Below are 21,235 nucleotides of genomic sequence, written 5' to 3'. Positions count from 1 at the left end.
TAGCCTGCCTGGCTCCTCTGTCTATGGGGATTCTCCAGGCAAGAACATTGGAGTGGGTTGCCATGCCCTCCTCCCAGGAATCTTCCCAACCCAGAGATTGAACCCAGATATCCTGCACTGCAGGTGGATTCTTCACTGTCTGAGCCACCAGGGAAGCCTAAGAATACTCGAGTGGGTAGCCTAACCCTTCTCCAGTAATCTTCCTGACCCAGGAATAAAGCCGGGGTCTTCTTCTGCATTGCAGGTGGATTCTTTGCCAGCTGAGCTACCAGGGAATGTGTAAATTCTATGGAGTATATTGTACTTTGGTTTTAGCAGGCATTATATCTCACTTCACAGGCAGCCACCACAGCCCTTGTCCTAGTGGCAGGGCTGGGATAATGGAAAACAGTACACCAGAGTGGAAAGGGACAGTAGAAAGTGGGGCGAGTCTTGGAGGCGTTACTTGAGGCACCTGCGCCCTGGAAGAAATGGAGCTGATGACAGAGCACAGACATGGAAATCATCGGGGTTGGGGGCGGGGTGGTAATCCGTTGGGGGAGTTGGGCGGGGAAACTAGCTCACGCGGCGCAGGAGAGACTGGATGGGCGCTTTCCCGAAGGCCCTTGCGGTGCAGCGTGTGATCTGGGTGCCGAGCTCTGAAGCTCGCATCTTGACTTTTGCTTCTTTCTATTTGGCCGAGACTAAACAGGTAGGTCCACCGATATTTCCTGTCTGGAGTTTAAGTGTGCATGTGTTTCAGGGGGAGCCAGTGGGCTTTGGGCTGGTCAGGCAGTGCCATCTTTAACTTTTGACGAGGAAGGCCCTCGAGGTCAGCCTCCATAGCTCTTGTGCTGGTGGCGGGAGAGTTAGGGCAGCGGGCCGCGGAGGTCAGGGAGTCAGATAAAGGTGGGGGTGAGTCCTGGGGTGCTACTGGAGGTATCTGGGTCCTGGAGGCGTTAGAACTGACGACAGAGCACAGAAACGGGAGTTATCCGTTGAGGGGCGGGTGGCAGTGGGGGGGGGGGGCTCATCCCTGCAGAGATGGGGAGGGGCGGAGAAACCAGCCCAAGCGGCGCACGAGAAACATAGTGCGCATGCCCAGGGTTGCGTGGCTTCCCGTCGGCCATTGGCGTGCCGCGTGCATAACGTGGTCTGGGTGCCAAGCTGTTCGGGTCGCGTCTTAACGTCTGCGTTCCTTCTACCTGGCTGAGACTCACCAGGTAGCCACCGATATGTCCTGTCTGGAATTTAAGTGTGAATGTGTTTCAGGGGGAGCCAGTGGGCTTTGGGCGGGTCAGGCGGTGCCATCTTTCACTTTTTGAAGAGAAAGGTCCTCGAGGTCAGCCGCCATAGCTCTTGTTCTGGTGGCGGGAGAGTTAGGGCAGCGGGCGGCAGAGGTCAGGGAGTCAGATGAAGGTGGGGGTGAGTCTTGGGGTGCTACTGAAGGTAATGGGTCCTGGGGGTGAGTCCTGGGGTGCTACTGGAGGTATCTGGGTTAGTCTTGGGGTGCTACTCGAGGTATCTGCGTCCTGGAGTCGTTAGAACTGACGACAGAGCACAGAAACGGGAGTTATCCGCTGAGGGGAGGTGGCGGGGGGGGGGGGGGGGTCATCCTTGCAAAGAAGGGGAGGGGCGGGGAAACCAGCCCAAGCGGCGCACGAGAAACATAGTGCGCATGCCCAGGGTTGCGTGCCTTCCCGTCGGCCATTGGCGTGCCGCGTGCGTAACGTGGTCTGGCTGCCGAGCTGTTCGGGTCGCGTCTTAACGTCTGGGTTCCTGCTACCTGGCTCTAGGCTCACCAGGTAGAGCCACCGATATTTGCTGTCGGGTTATAAGTGTGCATGTGTTTCAGGGGGAGCCAGTGGGCTATTGGGCGGGTCAGGCGGTGCCATCTTTCACTTTTTGAAGAGAAAGGTCCTCGAGGTCAGCCGCCATAGCTCTTGTTGTGGTGGCGGGAGAGTTAGGGCAGCGGGCGGCAGAGGTCAGGGAGTCAGATGAAGGTGGGGGTGAGTCTTGGGGTGCTACTGAAGGTAATGGGTCCTGGGGGTGAGTCCTGGGGTGCTACTGGAGGTATCTGGGTTAGTCTTGGGGTGCTACTCGAGGTATCTGCGTCCTGGAGTCGTTAGAACTGACGACAGAGCACAGAAACGGGAGTTATCCGCTGAGGGGAGGTGGCGGGTGGGGGGGGGGGGTCATCCTTGCAAAGAAGGGGAGGGGCGGGGAAACCAGCCCAAGCGGCGCACGAGAAACATAGTGCGCATGCCCAGGGTTGCGTGCCTTCCCGTCGGCCATTGGCGTGCCGCGTGCGTAACGTGGTCTGGCTGCAGAGCTGTTCGGGTCGCGTCTTAACGTCTGGGTTCCTGCTACCTGGCTGTAGGCTCACCAGGTAGAGCCACCGATATTTGCTGTCGGGTTATAAGTGTGCATGTGTTTCAGGGGGAGCCAGTGGGCTATTGGGCGGGTCAGGAGGTGCCATCTTTCACTTTTTGAAGAGAAAGGTCCTCGAGGTCAGCCGCCATAGCTCTTGTTGTGGTGGCGGGAGAGTTAGGGCAGCGGGCGTCAGAGGTCAGGGAGTCAGATGAAGGTGGGGGTGAGTCTTGGGGTGCTACTGGAGGTATCTGGGTCCTGGAAGCGTTAGAACTGACGACACAGCACAGAAACGGGAGTTATCTGTTGAGGGGAGTGGGGGTAGAGGGGTATCCATGCAGAGAGGGGAAGGGGCGCCCGGGCGTTAGACTGACGACAGAGAACAGAAAGGGAGTTATCCGCTGAGGGGAGGTGGCGGGGGGGGGGGGGGGGGTCATCCTTGCAGAGAAGGGAAGGGGCGGGGAAACGAGCCCAAGCGGCGCACGAGAAACATAGTGCGGATGCCCAGGGTTGCGTGCCTTCTCGTCGGCCATTGGCGTGCTGCGTGCGTAACGTGGTCTGGCTGCAGAGCTGTTCGGGTCGCGTCTTAACGTCTGGGTTCCTGCTACCTGGCTCTAGGCTCACCAGGTAGAGCCACCGATATTTGCTGTCGGGTTATAAGTGTGCATGTGTTTCAGGGGGAGCCAGTGGGCTATTGGGCGGGTCAGGCGGTGCCATCTTTCACTTTTTGAAGAGAAAGGTCCTCGAGGTCAGCCGCCATAGCTCTTGTTGTGGTGGCGGGAGAGTTAGGGCAGCGGGCGGCAGAGGTTAGGGAGTCAGATGAAGGTGGGGGTGAGTCTCGGGGTGCTACTGAAGGTAATGGGTCCTGGGGGTGAGTCCTGGGGTGCTACTGGAGGTATCTGGGTTAGTCTTGGGGTGCTACTCGAGGTATCTGCGTCCTGGAGTCGTTAGAACTGACGACAGAGCACAGAAACGGGAGTTATCCGCTGAGGGGAGGTGGCGGGTGGGGGGGGGGGTCATCCTTGCAAAGAAGGGGAGGGGCGGGGAAACCAGCCCAAGCGGCGCACGAGAAACATAGTGCGCATGCCCAGGGTTGCGTGCCTTCCCGTCGGCCATTGGCGTGCCGCGTGCGTAACGTGGCCTGGCTGCAGAGCTGTTCGGGTCGCGTCTTAACGTCTGGGTTCCTGCTACCTGGCTGTAGGCTCACCAGGTAGAGCCACCGATATTTGCTGTCGGGTTATAAGTGTGCATGTGTTTCAGGGGGAGCCAGTGGGCTATTGGGCGGGTCAGGAGGTGCCATCTTTCACTTTTTGAAGAGAAAGGTCCTCGAGGTCAGCCGCCATAGCTCTTGTTGTGGTGGCGGGAGAGTTAGGGCAGCGGGCGGCAGAGGTCAGGGAGTCAGATGAAGGTGGGGGTGAGTCTTGGGGTGCTACTGGAGGTATCTGGGTCCTGGAAGCGTTAGAACTGACGACACAGCACAGAAACGGGAGTTATCTGTTGAGGGGAGTGGGGGTAGAGGGGTATCCATGCAGAGAGGGGAAGGGGCGCCCGGGCGTTAGACTGACGACAGAGAACAGAAAGGGAGTTATCCGCTGAGGGGAGGTGGCGGGGGGGGGGGGGTCATCCTTGCAGAGAAGGGAAGGGGCGGGGAAACGAGCCCAAGCGGCGCACGAGAAACATAGTGCGGATGCCCAGGGTTGCGTGCCTTCTCGTCGGCCATTGGCGTGCCGCGTGCGTAACGTGGTCTGGCTGCAGAGCTGTTCGGGTCGCGTCTTAACGTCTGGGTTCCTGCTACCTGGCTCTAGGCTCACCAGGTAGAGCCACCGATATTTGCTGTCGGGTTATAAGTGTGCATGTGTTTCAGGGGGAGCCAGTGGGCTATTGGGCGGGTCAGGCGGTGCCATCTTTCACTTTTTGAAGAGAAAGGTCCTCGAGGTCAGCCGCCATAGCTCTTGTTCTGGTGGCGGGAGAGTTAGGGCAGCGGGCGGCAGAGGTTAGGGAGTCAGATGAAGGTGGGGGTGAGTCTTGGGGTGCTACTGAAGGTAATGGGTCCTGGGGGTGAGTCCTGGGGTGCTACTGGAGGTATCTGGGTTAGTCTTGGGGTGCTACTCGAGGTATCTGCATCCTGGAGAACTGACGACAGAGCACAGAAACGGGAGTTATCCGCTGAGGGGAGGTGGCGGGTAGGGGGGGGTCATCCTTGCAAAGAAGGGGAGGGGCGGGGAAACCAGCCCACGCGGCGCACGAGAAACATAGTGCGCATGCCCAGGGTTGCGTGCCTTCCCGTCGGCCATTGGCGTGCCGCGTGCGTAACGTGGTCTGGCTGCAGAGCTGTTCGGGTCGCGTCTTAACGTCTGGGTTCCTGCTACCTGGCTCTAGGCTCACCAGGTAGAGCCACTGATATTTGCTGTCGGGTTATAAGTGTGCATGTGTTTCAGTGGGAGCCAGTGGGCTATTGGGCGGGTCAGGCGGTGCCATCTTTCACTTTTTGAAGAGAAAGGTCCTCGAGGTCAGCCGCCATAGCTCTTGTTGTGGTGGCGGGAGAGTTAGGGCAGCGGGCGGCAGAGGTCAGGGAGTCAGATGAAGGTGGGGGTGAGTCTTGGGGTGCTACTGGAGGTATCTGGGTCCTGGAGGCGTTAGAACTGACGACACAGCACAGAAACGGGAGTTACCTGTTGAGGGGAGTGGGGGTAGAGGGGTATCCATGCAGAGAGGGGAAGGGGCGCCCGGGCGTTAGACTGACGACAGAGAACAGAAAGGGAGTTATCCGCTGAGGGGAGGTGGCGGGGGGGGGGGGGGTCATCCTCGCAGAGAAGGGAAGGGGCGGGGAAACGAGCCCAAGCGGCGCACGAGAAACATAGTGCACATGCCCAGGGTTGCGTGCCTTCCCGTCGGCCATTGGCGTGCCGCGTGCGTAACGTGGTCTGGCTGCAGAGCTGTTCGGGTCACGTCTTAACATCTGGGTTCTTTGTCCCTGGCTGAGACTCACCAGGTAGAGCCACCGATATTTCCTGTCTTGAGTTTAAGTGTGAATGTGTTTCAGGGGGAGCCAGTGGGCTTTGGGCGGGTCAGGCGGTGCTATCTTTCACTTTTTGAAGAGAAAGGTCCTCGAGGTCAGCCGCCATAGCTCTTGTTGTGGTGGTGGGAGAGTTAGGGCAGCGGGCGGCAGAGGTTAGGGAGTCAGATGAAGGTGGGGGTGAGTCTTGGGGTGCTACTGAAGGTAATGGGTCCTGGGGGTGAGTCCTGGGGTGCTACTGGAGGTATCTGGGCTAGTCTTGGGGTGCTACTCGAGGTATCTGGGTCCTGGAGGCGTTAGAACTGACGACACAACCCAGAAACGGGAGTTACCTGTTGAGGGGAGTGGGGGTAGAGGGGTATCCATGCAGAGAGGGGAAGGGGCGCCTGGGCGTTAGACTTACGACAGAGAACAGAAAGGGTGTTATCCGTTGAGGGAAGGTGGCGGGCGGGGGGTGCGGGGAGCAGGAGGGTGGTCATCCTTGCAGAGAAGGGGAGGGGCGGGGAAACCAGCCCAAGCGGCGCACGAGAAACATAGTGCGCATGCCCAGGGTTGCGTGCCTTCCCGTCGGTCATTGGCGTGCCGCGTGCGTAACGTGGTCTGGCTGCCGAGCTGTTCAGGTCGCGTCTTAACGTCTGGGTTCCTGCTACCTGGCTCTAGGCTCACCAGGTAGAGCCACCGATATTTGCTGTCGGGTTATAAGTGTGCATGTGTTTCAGGGGGAGCCAGTGGGCTATTGGGCGGGTCAGGCGGTGCCATCTTTCACTTTTTGAAGAGAAAGGTCCTCGAGGTCAGCCGCCATAGCTCTTGTTGTGGTGGCGGGAGAGTTAGGGCAGCGGGCGGCAGAGGTCAGGGAGTCAGATGAAGGTGGGGGTGAGTCTTGGGGTGCTACTGAAGGTAATGGGTCCTGGGGGTGAGTCTTGGGGTGCTATTGGAGGTATCTGGGTTAGTCTTGGGGTGCTACTCGAGGTATCTGGGTCCTGGAGGCGTTAGAACTGACGACACAGCACAGAAACGGGAGTTACCTGTTGAGGGGAGTGGGGGTAGAGGGGTATCCATGCAGAGAGGGGAAGGGGCGCCCGGGCGTTAGACTGACGACAGAGAACAGAAAGGGAGTTATCCGCTGAGGGGAGGTGGCGGGGGGGGGGGGGGGGGTCATCCTGCAGAGAAGGGAAGGGGCGGGGAAACGAGCCCAAGCGGCGCACGAGAAACATAGTGCACATGCCCAGGGTTGCGTGCCTTCCCGTCGGCCATTGGCGTGCCGCGTGCGTAACGTGGTCTGGCTGCCGAGCTGTTCGGGTCGCGTCTTAACGTCTGGGTTCCTGCTACCTGGCTCTAGGCTCACCAGGTAGAGCCACCGATATTTGCTGTCGGGTTATAAGTGTGCATGTGTTTCAGGGGGAGCCAGTGGGCTTTGGGCGAGTCAGGCGGTGCCATCTTTCAGTTTTTGAAGAGAAAGGTCCTCGAGGTCAGCCGCCATAGCTCTTGTTGTGGTGGCGGGAGAGTTAGGGCAGCGGGCGGCAGAGGTCAGGGAGTCAGATGAAGGTGGGGGTGAGTCTTGGGGTGCTACTGGGAGTCAGATGAAGGTGGGGGTGAGGCTTGGGGTGCTACTGGAGGTATCTGGGTCCTGGAGGCGTTAGAACTGACGACACAGCACAGAAACGGGAGTTATCCGTTGAGGGGCAGGTGGCAGTGGGGGGGGGGGTCATCCCTGCAGAGATGGGGAGGGGCGGGGAAACCAGCCCAAGCGGCGCACGAGAAACATAGTGCGCATGCCCAGGGTTGCGTGCCTTCCCGTCGGCCATTGGCGTGCCGCGTGCATAACGTGGTCTGAGTGCCAAGCTGTTCGGGTCGCGTCTTAACGTCTGCGTTCCTTCTACCTGGCTGAGACTCACCAGGTAGCCACCGATATGTCCTGTCTGGAATTTAAGTGTGAATGTGTTTCAGGGGGAGCCAGTGGGCTTTGGGCGGGTCAGGCGGTGCCATCTTTCACTTTTTGAAGAGAAAGGTCCTCGAGGTCAGCCGCCATAGCTCTTGTTGTGGTGGTGGGAGAGTTAGGGCAGCGGGCGGCAGAGGTTAGGGAGTCAGATGAAGGTGGGGGTGAGTCTTGGGGTGCTACTGAAGGTAATGGGTCCTGGGGGTGAGTCCTGGGGTGCTACTGGAGGTATCTGGGTTAGTCTTGGGGTGCTACTCGAGGTATCTGCGTCCTGGAGTCGTTAGAACTGACGACAGAGCACAGAAACGGGAGTTATCCGCTGAGGGGAGGTGGCGGGTGGGGGAGGGGCGTCATCCTTGCAAAGAAGGGGAGGGGCGGGGAAACCAGCCCAAGCGGCGCACGAGAAACATAGTGCGCATGCCCAGGGTTGCGTGCCTTCCCGTCGGCCATTGGCGTGCCGCGTGCGTAACGTGGTCTGGCTGCAGAGCTGTTCGGGTCGCGTCTTAACGTCTGGGTTCCTGCTACCTGGCTCTAGGCTCACCAGGTAGAGCCACTGATATTTGCTGTGGGGTTATAAGTGTGCATGTGTTTCAGGGGGAGCCAGTGGGCTATTGGGCGGGTCAGGCGGTGCCATCTTTCACTTTTTGAAGAGAAAGGTCCTCGAGGTCAGCCGCCATAGCTCTTGTTGTGGTGGCGGGAGAGTTAGGGCAGCGGGCGGCAGAGGTCAGGGAGTCAGATGAAGGTGGGGGTGAGTCTTGGGGTGCTACTGGAGGTATCTGGGTCCTGGAGGCGTTAGAACTGACGACACAGCACAGAATCGGGAGTTATCTGTTGAGGGGAGTGGGGGTAGAGGGGTATCCATGCAGAGAGGGGAAGGGGCGCCCGGGCGTTAGACTGACGACAGAGAAGAGAAAGGGAGTTATCCGCTGAGGGGAGGTGGCGGGGGGTGGGGGGTCATCCTTGCAGAGAAGGGAAGGGGCAGGGAAACGAGCCCAAGCGGCGCACGAGAAACATAGTGCGCATGCCCAGGGTTGCGTGCCTTCCCGTCGGCCATTGGTGTGCCGCGTGCGTAACGTAGTCAGGGTGCCGAGCTGTTCGGGTCACGTCTTAACCTCTGGGTTCTTTGTCCCTGGCTGAGACTCACCAGGTAGAGCCACCGATATTTCCTGTCTGGAGTTTAAGTGTGAATGTGTTTCAGGGGGAGCCAGTGGGCTTTGGGCGGGTCAGGCGGTGCCATCTTTCACTTTTTGAAGAGAAAGGTCCTCGAGGTCAGCCGCCATAGCTCTTGTTGTGGTGGCGGGAGAGTTAGGGCAGCGGGCGGCAGAGGTCAGGGAGTCAGATGAAGGTGGGGGTGAGTCTTGGGGTGCTACTGGAGGTATCTGGGTCCTGGAGGCGTTAGAACTGACGACACAGCACAGAAACGGGAGTTACCTGTTGAGGGGAGTGAGGGTAGAGGGATATCCATGCAGAGAGGGGAAGGGGCGCCCGGGCGTTAGACTGACGACAGAGAACAGAAAGGGAGTTATCCGCTGAGGGGAGGTGGCGGGGGGGGGGGGGGGGGTCATCCTTGCAGAGAAGGGAAGGGGCGGGGAAACGAGCCCAAGCGGCGCACGAGAAACATAGTGCACATGCCCAGGGTTGCGTGCCTTCCCGTCGGCCATTGGTGTGCCGCGTGCGTAACATGGTCAGGGTGCCGAGCTGTTCGGGTCACGTCTTAACATCTGGGTTCTTTGTCCCTGGCTGAGACTCACCAGGTAGAGCCACCGATATTTCCTGTCTTGAGTTTAAGTGTGAATGTGTTTCAGGGGGAGCCAGTGGGCTTTGGGCGGGTCAGGCGGTGCCATCTTTCACTTTCTGAAGAGAAAGGTCCTCGAGGTCAGCCGCCATAGCTCTTGTTGTGGTGGCGGGAGAGTTAGGGCAGCAGGCGGCAGAGGTTAGGGAGTCAGATGAAGGTAGGGGTGAGTCTTGGGGTGCTACTGAAGGTAATGGGTCCTGGGGGTGAGTCCTGGGGTGCTACTGGAGGTATCTGGGTTAGTCTTGGGGTGCTACTTGAGGTATCTGGGTCCTGGAGGCATTAGAACTGACGGCACAACACAGAAACGGGAGTTACCTGTTGAGGGGAGTGGGGGTAGAGGGGTATCCATGCAGAGAGGGGAAGGGGCGCCCGGGCGTTAGACTGACGACAGAGAACAGAAAGGGAGTTACCCGCTGAGGGGAGGTGGCGGGGGCGGGGGGGGGAAGGTCATCCTTGCAGAGAAGGGGAGGGGCGGGGAAACCAGCCCAAGCGGCGCACGAGAAACATAGTGCGCATGCCCAGGGTTGCGTGCTTCCCGTCGGCCATTGGCGTGCCGCGTGCGTAACGTGGTCTGGGTGCCGAGCTGTTCGGGTCACGTCTTAACGTCTGGGTTCTTTGTCCCTGGCTGAGACTCACCAGGTAGAGCCACCGATATTTCCTGTCTGGAGTTTAAGTGTGAATGTGTTTCAGGGGGAGCCAGTGGGCTTTGGGCGGGTCAGGCGGTGCCATCTTTCACTTTCTGAAGAGAAAGGTCCTCGAGGTCAGCCGCCATAGCTCTTGTTGTGGTGGCGGGAGAGTTAGGGCAGCGGGCGGCAGAGGTTAGCGAGTCAGATGAAGGTGGGGGTGAGTCTTGGGGTGCTACTGGAGGTATCTGGGTCCTGGAGGCGTTAGAACTGACGACACAGCACAGAAACGGGAATTACCTGTTGAGGGGAGTGGGGGTAGAGGGGTATCCATGCAGAGAGGTGAAGGGGCGCCCGGGCGTTAGACTGACGACAGAGAAGAGAAAGGGAGTTATCCGTTGAGGGAAGATGGCGGGGGGGTGGGGTGGGGCGGGGAGCGGGGGGCGGGAGGGTGGTCATCCTTGCAGAGAAGGGGAGGGGCGGGGAAACTAGCCCAAGCGGCACACGAGAAACATAGTGCGCATGCCCAGGGTTGCGTGCCTTCCCGTCGGCCATTGGCGTGCCGCGTGCGTAACGTGGTCTGGGTGCCGAGCTGTTCGGGTCGTGTCTTAACGTCTGGGTTCTTTCTACCTGGCTGAGACTCACCAGGTAGGGCCACAGATCTTCCTTGCCTGGAGTTTAAGTGTGCATGTGTGTGAGGGCGAGCCAGCGGGTTTCTGGCGAGTAGGGCAGTGTGGTCTTTAGCCTCTGAGGATAAAGGTCGTCGAAAGGTCGTCGAGTTGTCTTTCTCCTCACAGGTGTCGCAGCCGCCATAGCTCTTGTCCTGGTGGCGGGAGAGGGAAGGTGGTGGGCAGACGAGATCAGGGATTCAGATGAAGTTGGGGCGAGTCACGGGTACATTATTTGCTGTGTCTGGGTCTTGGAGATTCTGGAACTGACCACAGCACAGAATCCAGAGGCGGTTTCGGGGCTCAGGACCTGATGGCAGGGCAGGAGGTAATGGAAAGGTCTAGGGGCGGGGCAGGACGTAATGGAAAGGTCTAGAAACTAACCACTCTGGTGGTTGTGACTGCATTGCGAGATTCGTAATGCCTCGAAAAGGGTGCGAAAGAAGGCGAGTGTCTCGTAGAATCTTCATTTCCGTAGCTCGACTCTGCCATTTTAGTGCAAAAATAGCTATAGACAAAATGTAAATGAGGGAGTGATTTTGTGTTACAGTAAAACTTTATGGTGGGGGAGGGAAGAGAATGGGCTTGGCAAATGAGAATGTGACACTCTTATCAATAGTCACTCAAGTTTTAAATTTCCAGCAGTGTTTCACTAAATGTCTCCATGATGGTCAATCAAGTTGTGAAATCAAAACTCATCAAAAATGTATTCTTGGTAATTCCCTGATCGTCCCGTGGTTAGGACTCCATGCTTCACTGTGGTGGGCCTGGGTTCAAACCCTGGTCTGGGAACTAAGATCCCAAAAGCCATGTGGCATGATAAAAAAAAAATTGTGTGTGTGTATGTATATGTTCTTTTACTGTGTGTTTTAAGATTTTTCAGTCTACTTAGCCATAACAAACAGTTGCTTTTGCAAGTAGCCAGATTTACTGTAATTGGAAAGCGCACACACAATTAAATTACCTTGAGAGTTATATTTTACAAAAATAGTATATATCATTATTTGGCCAGGGAAGTGTTCAAATATAATTTTCCTCTTAAGGGTATTTTCCAAATGACAATATTCTGTTTTCAGTGGGAAATATGAGTCGGAGAATAAAGTCAACATACAGGCCTAAAGGAAGAGGTTTTGGTCGTGCATATCCCCAGGCACTTGTAAGTGTGGCTTTAAGTATTTTAACATTTGATGTTTTTTATTATTAGAAATTAATTCCTGTAAGTATTGTTGAACAATATAATGATAACGGTATTCCATGTAATAAGGAACATTGATCCAGGAGGATTATATTCTGGTGTTGCCTGGATGTATGCTGTTATGTTCCTGGGGAATGTGGCTGATGACATTCTTCTCAAGCTTATTAACAACAAAATTGCACACATCCATCCCAACATTGATTAAAATAGCTTCTGAAGTCTGTGGGCAACTGTTCTTAGAATAGCCTCACTGTGGGAAGAGTAAGTTTATTAAGAGTAAGTGTGAGTAGTATTGGAAAAATGTCTTTTGAATTATGATCAAATATATGTTTATATTCTGTATATTTATATTGTTGACACATTAGTAACACAACTTTTCATTTGTGCACACACATCTATAGATCGAGGTTGAGGAACCTGTGGAGGAGCCACCAACTGAAGGAAAGAACATTACACCTGGTCAAGAGAGAAAGGATGAAGGAGCATCTGCATCTCCAGGAGCATCTGCATCTCCAGGAGTATCTGCATCTCCAGGAGCATCTGCATCTCCAGGAGTATCTGCATCTCCAGGAGCATCTGCATCTCCAGGTGAAGGGAAAGGGAAGAGGAATGCCTCTGTGTGTGTGTACACATGCATGCACGCACTTTTATGTCTCTTGTATTATGATATACTAGTAATAGAAGGAAAGAAAGCAGTAGAAAAGGATCTCAAACATGGCCTGAAAGTAAGAGTGAAGTTGCTCAGTCGTGTCCGACCCTCTGCAACCCCATGGACTGTAGCCTACCAGGCTTCTCCGTCCATGGGATTTTCCAGGCAAGAATACTGGAGTGGGTTGCCATTTCCTTCTCCAGGAGATCTTCCCGACCCAGGGATTGAACCCACGTCTCCCTCATTGTAGGCAGACGCGGGTTCAATCCTTGGCTCAGACGATAAAGCGTCTGCCTACAATGCGGGAGATGCGGGTTCAATCCCTGGGTCAGGAAGATCTCCTGGAGAAGGAAATGGCAACCCACTCCAGTATTCTTGCCTGGAAAATCCCATGGACGGAGAAGCCTGGTAGGCTACAGTCCATGGGGTCACAGGGTCGGACACGACTGAGTGACTCAGTGACTTATGGCCTGAAAATTGGCTGGAAAAGTGAAGAGAGTATAGTTTGTAGCTTAGGGTAATCCCTCACTGTAATAAATTTCTTCTATTTTATAAATGAGAAAATTGAGGCTCAAGGATTGTGTTTGTCAAAGAGCATTTGACTATTGAATACAAAATCTGTATTTCACTCCAAAGTTGGAGTCTCCTTATCGTGAATGTGGCTGTAAAAAAGGTGAATGATTTTGCTTAAACTCAAATATCTGTACTGTAATGTTTCTCAGTATTGGCCCAGTTCAATGTAGTAGGACAGAGACTCCAGAAATGAGTCCTGAATGATGGCCACTGTTTATGTAATTGATATTTTTACATGGAAGTTTGATAAAAGCTCAATAGTTCAGGGTACTGGCATACTGGTTTAGTATGATTTTTAAAAAATAATTATTTTGGTTGTGTTCTGTCTTCATTGCAGCATGTGGGCTCTTGTTCCAGTGAGCAGGCTTCTCATTGAGGTGGCTTTTATTTGTGGAGGACAGGCTCTAGGCCCATGGGCTTCAGTAGTTATGGCACACAGGCTTAGTAATTGTGATTCATGGGCCCTAGAGGGCACAGGCTTCAATAGTTGTAGTATGTGTGCTCAGTAGTTGTGGTATACAGACTCAGTAATTGTGCCTCAAGGGGGCTCAGTAGTTGTGGCACATGGACTTAAGTTGCTGTGCAACATGTGGAATCTTCCCAGACCAGGGATTGAACCCATATCCTATGCAAGGCAGGTGAATTCCTTTCTACTGTGCCACCAGGGAAGTCCTCAGAGATTGTTTTTTCTAAGATTAACATAAAGACAGAAATTATTTCTCCTGCATATATACAGTATTTTGAAGCAAAGCATTTATATGTCAGGCCACTATTAAAAGTTTCTAGAATTTGATGGGCAACTATGCCCATTCATTTCCTTCTATCATACTTCCTTTATCCTCACTGTATATTTGACTGTTATTCATAATTTCGCTGTTACTTTTGGTACCAAAAATGGGATTCATTTATGGAAAGTTACATACTGAACCTTTGGACTTAAATATTATTTATTTTAATGAAATAAGTTTCTGGTTACCCCAATAGAGGGTGGGCATCACAACTGTAAGATTTGTTACAGACCCGCAAATCCACTCAGATAACCCTTCAGAAAATTACATTTTACTCGTAATTGAAATCCTATATGTGGTGTAGACTTAAGGCTTTGTAGCTAGCTGAGGCTCACTGTTTTTAGTACACTACAGCAAAATACAGAAATAATTAATTCTTAGACTGACATTTAAAATGTTTCAAAATACAGGAAAACAAATATGTAAAGTCCACTCCTAGTTTCTGTTAATGATGCATTACTGAACTATACACTTAAAAATGGTTAAGGTGGTAATTTTTTGTTGTTGTTGTCTAAAAAAAATTTTTTTGAGCATGCCACATGACTTAGTGGGATCTTAGTTCCCTGACCATGGATTGAACCTGGGTACTTGTCAATGAAAGTGCCGAGTCCTAACCACTGGACCTCCAGGGAATTTCCTGTTAATATGTTTTTAAACCACAATTAATAATAATTGTCTTCCTGAAGTACAATGTAGAAGTACAATGTAGACATCGTATCTTCTCTTTAATTTTTACTTTATATTTCTAAAACATAAAATTTACATAGAATTTGCAAGCCTAGAACAATTAACTGATACTTTTCACCTAGATTTACCAATTGTTAATAGTTTTTACCACATTGGTTTCATATCCTCTTTCCTTCTCCTGTATATGTATACACACACACACATATTTCTCCTGTATATGTACACACACACACACATATACACACTTACTGATGGCTCTTTTTAATAGTCATTTAGATAAGGTTCACATATTATGACCTTTTACTGTAAGTACAGTAATATAGCTGAAGAACAAAGAAAAAGTCATTCTTTGGCTGATCATGTATGGTTATCAAAATCAAGAAATTAGTGAGAATATGCAATCATAAAATACACAGTGTATATTCAAGTATCTCCAGTTGTCCTGATAATTCCCTTTACAGAATTTTTTTTGATCCAGAGTCCAGTCCAGGATCATGTAATGTATTTTAGTCATCATGTCTATTTAATCTTCTTTAATCTGGAATAGTTCTTTAGTTTCCTGTCATTCATAACACTGCATTTTTGAAGAGGAACGTAACAGTCAGTTTGCAGAAGGTTAATCAGTTTGAGGTATTTTTTAAAGACTTCTTCCCCCCATTCAATATTTATTGTTGTCTGCTCATGCCATGAAAGAGAGAGCACAGTCTAGTCAGAGAGATCCAAAAGATCATTGGGAAGTACAGTCACAAATACAGTATGCATAAGTACAAAAGGAGTACCTAATTTGTTTGAGGGCAGTCTTGCAAAAGGAAGAGGGGTAATAAAACCCTGTTTTCCTGGTGTTTGGTAACAGACTCCTAATGCTCTTGTGATTCTTATGCATCACATTTATTACTGCAGTAGCCTAAGGCTTTTATTTCATAACCCTGAAGGAATGAATATTACCATTCCCTTATTCATATCTCATGTTTTATTTCTTAAATTGATAAACTATTTATTTGCAAGGGCCTTCCGTGGAGGCTTCTCAACAGGAACTGACTGAGCCAAAGACCGGTTCTGAGCATGGAGATGGTCCTGATGTCGAGGGGAAGGGACTGCCAAATCCAGAGCCCATAAAAATGCCGGAAGCGGGTATGTTATCTTATTAAGCATGTGAATTACAGAGTGTCTGTTTTCCACAATATTATATTTTTAATAATATAGAGATAACATTACTGTTATTTTAATAACAGTTCACATAAATACAGATTGTTTGAAATGTAGTTAGGAGCTTAAATGCCTGACTTATGGAACATCAGGTATATAAACAAATTGGGTCAAAGCCATACTGAATAAAAAGCTTTTAAGTATAAGCCTTTCAACGAACAGTTAATAATTTTCAGATATTTTTATAGAGCTCTGCATTTAACAAATTTGTAACACATCAGTTTGTATGAAATATACTGAAACCCTGAAGTAGGTTCTAGTACCAACTCTTAACATAATTTGTGTGACTCTTGGGCAAAACCACTTAACTTCTAAACTCATCTTTGCTCTTCTAAAAATAGTGACTTCAAATAAGATATTGAAAAATTATTTTTAGTTCTCATTATTGCTTATTCTGGTTCTGTTGCATATAAAACAAAGATAAGCTATTTTATGAGATATTTTTATTATAAATAATCAAATCCTGACCTGAGTCAAATTACATTTGAAGTTTCATCACTACTAAGAAAATGAACAAAAACACTTTGCTTGATGTTTGTTTTTCTGTTCAAGTTCTGATGCCTCTCCTCAGATTCTGTTGAATTCTGAATTCTCTGGCTCTTAATGACAATTGCATTTTATTTTTTCCAGTTTTATTTATGTATAATTGACAAAATTATAAACAGTTGCATTTTAAATCCTTTCTTGAATTAAGCCTCAAAAATGACTAATAAAATATCAAGAGACAGTCTAGTTTTCTAATCTTCGTGGCTGATCAAGTAGAGAGAGTGCATGTAGTCAGGGATGCTCAAGGTTAGTGTTAGTAACATAACCTATGCTGAGTATGCTCCCTGTCCGCACTATCAGTCTTAATAAGCTACCATTCCTAATTAAATGTGGACACTGATATAATCACCTCTAACCATGTCAAATGTGGCATGAAAATTTTGTGCCTTGAGGCATCAAATTGGTAAGATTGAATTTCAAAGATCATAACTGAAGTGTGAAGCACTTGATGTTTAGGGAAGAAGTTACCCTGCGTTAGTCTTCTAAATATTTTCACTTTACAGTCCTGGTCCATTTTACATTACAAGACATTTTATATTACAAGACAGTTTTCAGGCTACTTCCAGGAACCTGTTGAACATGGCTAAGATGTACTCATAGGAAGATCATAGCCTTAAATACATATGCTATTAAAAAAGGAAAAGGTAATAAACTACATGAACATTCAATATAAAAAAAAATAAAGGGCAACAAAATAAACCTAAGGGGAAAGGAAGGGGATTCTTAAGACAGGTATGAATCATTAGGAGAAGGAAAAGTAATAAAACCAATAAATCGAGATTGCTCTTCAAAAAAATATTTGTGAGTAGAAGACCTACTAATTTAAATGATCTTGGAGAAAATACAAAATGCCAAGTATCCATAATAAGGATTATGAAAAAGACAAATATTGACTATATTATCTATATCTATCTGGATATTTGGCTTTCCAGGTTTTTTTCTCCTTCTAGACTGATAAATGGTACTGTTTTCCTTCACAATGTGATGTTATCTTTGATGGTAATGGCTTAAAACTAGCATAACCACATAATTTATTATGCAAACTGGAATGCTTTTAAGTGTATAAAAAGTCACTACTCATAGTTACAGCAGGAGTATGGATGCAAACAGGGACAAATGGTTAACTTACTACTAGGTAAGGGCTAAACTGGCTCATAGAGGGTTTTGTACTTTTCTACATTAGAGCCAAAACAAATGCACTAGTAATCTTTTTGTTGTTCATTTAAGCAATTCTGAGTGTGACATTATTTTAGATATCCTACCTACATTAATATTTTTTCAAGTCAAAACTTTTAAATGAACTTTTAAAAAGTTTCTTTTGTTTCTTAGGTTTTTTATTGTTTGGTTTACTAAAAATATAAAAAAATGTACTTTCTACTTAAAACTACTTCTGAATAGAAGCATTGGGTTTAATCACTTCTGAACTTGAATAGTCTCTTTGTTTCTCTGTACCACTAGAAAGAGGGATGTGTTTAGCAAATGTTGTTAATGTGCCTGAAAGTCTACCTTCAGAGTCTCTACAGAGGTTTAACTGTAGATAAGCCAAGGGTTGGTCATCCTTAGGGTTCTGGTTTTATTCCATTTTATAAAACTAAAACTGTAGTGTTCTCTGTATTCCTTTAGTGTCATCTCAATAAAGTTCTAACTAATAATCCCAAATGTTTGTTAACTTACAGGTGAAGGAAAACCGCAGATTTGAATGAAGACAAACTAACCATGCAGGCTGTTCTTGTGTTGAAAATGGGGCTCTTAAAATTCTCTCAATATTGCCTCTGAAACTACTATAACATTTAAAAAGTTTGAAACAAAAAATTCAATAAAGCCTTGCAGCTTTGTTCAAAGAAGTCTTATACATCTTTTGTTAAATTTATTTCTAGGTATTTGATGCTACTGAAAATTAACACCTTTTTGAGAAATTTTATATTTTGTTTGATCTGGTATATAGAGACATAATTTTTTTTTAGTTTTTTAATTTTATTTTTAAACTTTACAATATTGTATTAGTTTTGCCAAATATCAAAAGGAATCCGCCACAGGTATACATGTGTTCCCCATCCTGAACCCTCCTCCCTCTTCCCTCCCCATACAATCCCTCGATGGTAACAATAACCCTGTGTACGAGACAGCAAAAGAGACACTGATGTATAGAACAGTCTTATGGACTCCGTTGGAGAGGGAGAGGGTGGGAAGATTTAGGAGAATGGCACTGAAACATGTATAATATCATGTATGAAACAAGTTGCCAGTCCAGGTTCGATGCACGATACTAGAGACATAATTTTTGTGTGTCATTTTTTTCTACCCAGCAACCTTGCTGAATATGCTTATTAAGTTCAAAAGTTTACCTTTAGGTAGTTTTCAATTTTTAACATAATTATATCATCTTTGAATAGTAATAATTTTGTTCCTGTCATTTTAAGCATTACAGCTTATATTTCCATTTCTCATGGCATTAGGTAGACCCACCTAGTAAAATGATGTTGTATAGAACTGGTGATAGTGTACATCCTTGTTTTATCCCTGATTAGAAATGGAAAATTTTCATTATTTCCCCATGATATATAACTGTGCTTTTTTTGGTAGATAGTTTATCAAAGTCAATTCTATTTTATAATTACTTTGCTTAGAATAGTCATCTTGATTATACGTTGAATTTCATCAAACACTTAAAGTGCATCTATTGAGATGATCATTTTCCTCTATTAATATGATAAAAGGTTGAATTACATTGATAGGTTTCTATGTTTAAGCCAATTTTATATTCCTAAGATAAAACCAATTTTGTCATGAGTAATCTATGTCCTAATAATTTGTTTAGGATTATGTGTGTCCTCATGAGTGACCTAGCATATGCTTTTATTTCATGTATTTTTTTTAGACTTTGATATCAAAGTTAATGCTAGCTTCATACAATGAGTTGGGATGTAAAACCTCGAAATTCTCTAGAGCTGCAAGACTGAGTACCCCTCCCTTCAAATTTTGTGAGGTGCCCATCTTCCCTGCCAAATACCTTTAATGATGATGTTGCTCTGAAAACTACCTGCTCCTGTTTCTATGCTGATATCAATCTTCAGTACACAGAAAATTAAAAGTCACTGTTCTTGATTTTGATCTGTGCTGTCTGGTCACAAATGGCTGACCAACCCTGGAAAGTGAAAGTTGCTCAGTCATGTCCGACTCTAATGCGACCCCATGGACTATACACTCCATGGAATTCTCCAGGTCAGAATACTGGAGTGGGTAGCGATTTCCTTCTCCAAGAGATCTTCCCAACCCAGGGATTGAACCCAGGTCTCCTGAACTGCAAGCAGATTCTTTACCAGCTGAGCCACCAGGGAAGCCCAAGAAAACTGGAGTGGGTAGCCTATCCCTTCTGCAGCGGATCTTCCCAACCCAGGAATTGATCCGGGGTTTCCTATATTGCAGGCAGATTCTTTACCAGCTGAGCTGCCCTGGAGCTGTAAACAGTTACGACCACAGCTTCATTTACTGAGTTCTTTTTATCTAATGATAATAGGAGTTACTATAAAAACCCAAATTTACAGAGTATGTATGTGTGCTAGGTTCTTTACATGTATGACCTCAGTCTCACAAAGAGTTTGTTTTCACAAAACTGAGTTATCTCTTGACTGCAGTAACAGGCAGATTTGGGGGTTCAAGTTCTAAGTTCAAAACCCTTGCTCTTTTCTCAGAGTAGCTCTGGAAGTGTTGAGTACAGAACTGATGGTGTCAGTTATAATTTGATGTGAGTGAGTGAAGTCGCTCAGTTGTGTCCGACTCTTCATGACCCCATGGACTGTAGCCCACTGGGCTCCTCCGTCCATGGGATTCTCCAGGCAAGAGTACTGGAGTGGGTTGCCATTTCCTTCTCCAGGGGATCTTCCCGACCTGGGGATCAAACCTGGGTCTCCCGCATTGCAGGCAGACACTTTACCATCTGAGCCACTTCAGTTATAATCTGATGTTTTTTATAAAATTTAAAAATTATATGAAATTTTTCAACTTAAAAGGCTTTGTTCTCTTGAAGGATTTCCCAATATGTGGAGCACAGACTACCTATTACAGATGAAGTGTTGACCCAGATGGTGTTCTAGATGAAATCATTGATATAAAAACAAACCTTTAAAAATACTGTGCTTATCTTACAGTGCTACATAAAATAGAACATTAAACCTCTTGGGGACAATTTATGGGGCGACAGAAAAAACTTAGGCCACAAGCCTCCTGGCAAAATGCCATAGCATCTCCTGTAAACGTGTATTCTTGAGAGTTATTCAGAGGTAGGGTGGGAGCAGCCACGAGTCTCTGTTTCCTATGCAAAATCCTCCATTGCCTTAACAGTCAGAGATCTCACTCAGAAGCCCCTAACTATATACAAGAAGATCAGGTTACATCTCCAAGCTTCCATTTGTATTTTCACAGCCCCAAAAACAGTTCTGAAAAAGACACTACTGCTTGTTTTTAAGATTCTGCTTAAGGAGAATCCACCCTGCTTAAGGAGTGATAAATGTAATTATTTCTCCCTCTTAATACAGATTTAAAGATACTTCCTGACCCAAAAAGACTGAAAATTTATGGTTTAAATAAAAATACTAAATGTAGGGTATCCAGATTTGCTGCACAATATGTGACAAGTCCGTAGGCTGTAGAGTTGGATGAAAGGATTAGAACATAGGTGGAAGAGGGAAAGGGAGCAGGGCATCTCACTGAGGCCGAGTGACTTGGGTCCTACCTACTCTTGTCTCCTTATAGGCCATGATATGAACTAGCCATTGGTTTTGACCCTGGCTCTGACAGCACTGTGTGATGGTAGGAAAGGTATTTATATCTTTGGGTCTCTCCATTTCTAAAATAGGAATTAAAATTTTGACACTAAATTATTGCTATGGTGAAATAAGTGAGGATGGATACATACGGTGTTTGCCGTAGGAGATATGACACTGATGGGGCAGACAGACACGAGTAGTTGAAGTGCAAAGGAGGAACACAGGGAAAGGACCTAGGAAAAAAGTGACGAGTAAGGTGGCCACAAAGCAAGAGGAAAACAAGGAGAGAAGACTCATAAGGGTGAAAGAGGTCAACTGGACTTCCCACACCTCAAGTACGGGTTCACATACTTGATTCTGTTGATACAAGGCTGAGTGACATCTATGCCTTACACTTAGAACTAAAATAACCAAGGACTTCCCTGGTGGTCCAGTGAC

General features: G+C 48.3%; 1 protein-coding gene across 8 annotated transcripts; it reads left to right on the top strand.

The window, feature by feature from the left end:
• Positions 1-597: 597 nt before the first annotated feature.
• On the top strand, positions 598-17,875 carry LOC102414988 (X antigen family member 5). Of its 8 annotated transcripts, none has more exons than XM_025276490.3 (5): positions 598-691; positions 11,464-11,543; positions 11,984-12,170; positions 15,285-15,410; positions 17,708-17,875. In XM_025276490.3, the coding sequence occupies exons 2-5, from the start codon at positions 11,472-11,474 to the stop codon at positions 17,728-17,730; spliced, it is 408 nt and encodes a 135-aa protein (XP_025132275.2). In that variant the 5' UTR covers positions 598-691; positions 11,464-11,471; the 3' UTR covers positions 17,731-17,875. The 8 variants fall into 8 exon arrangements, with proteins under 8 accessions (XP_025132275.2, XP_025132274.2, XP_025132272.2 ...); XM_025276489.3 differs by lacking the exon at positions 598-691 and adding an exon at positions 1,122-1,202; XM_025276487.3 differs by lacking the exon at positions 598-691 and adding an exon at positions 3,492-3,559.
• Positions 17,876-21,235: the final 3,360 nt, after the last annotated feature.

The sequence above is a fragment of the Bubalus bubalis genome, chromosome X (genome assembly GCF_019923935.1).
Source record: "Bubalus bubalis isolate 160015118507 breed Murrah chromosome X, NDDB_SH_1, whole genome shotgun sequence".
Classification (NCBI taxonomy): domain Eukaryota; kingdom Metazoa; phylum Chordata; class Mammalia; order Artiodactyla; family Bovidae; genus Bubalus; species Bubalus bubalis.
Note: the sequence above shows the minus strand (reverse complement) of the source record. Positions and strands in the feature narration are given on the sequence as shown.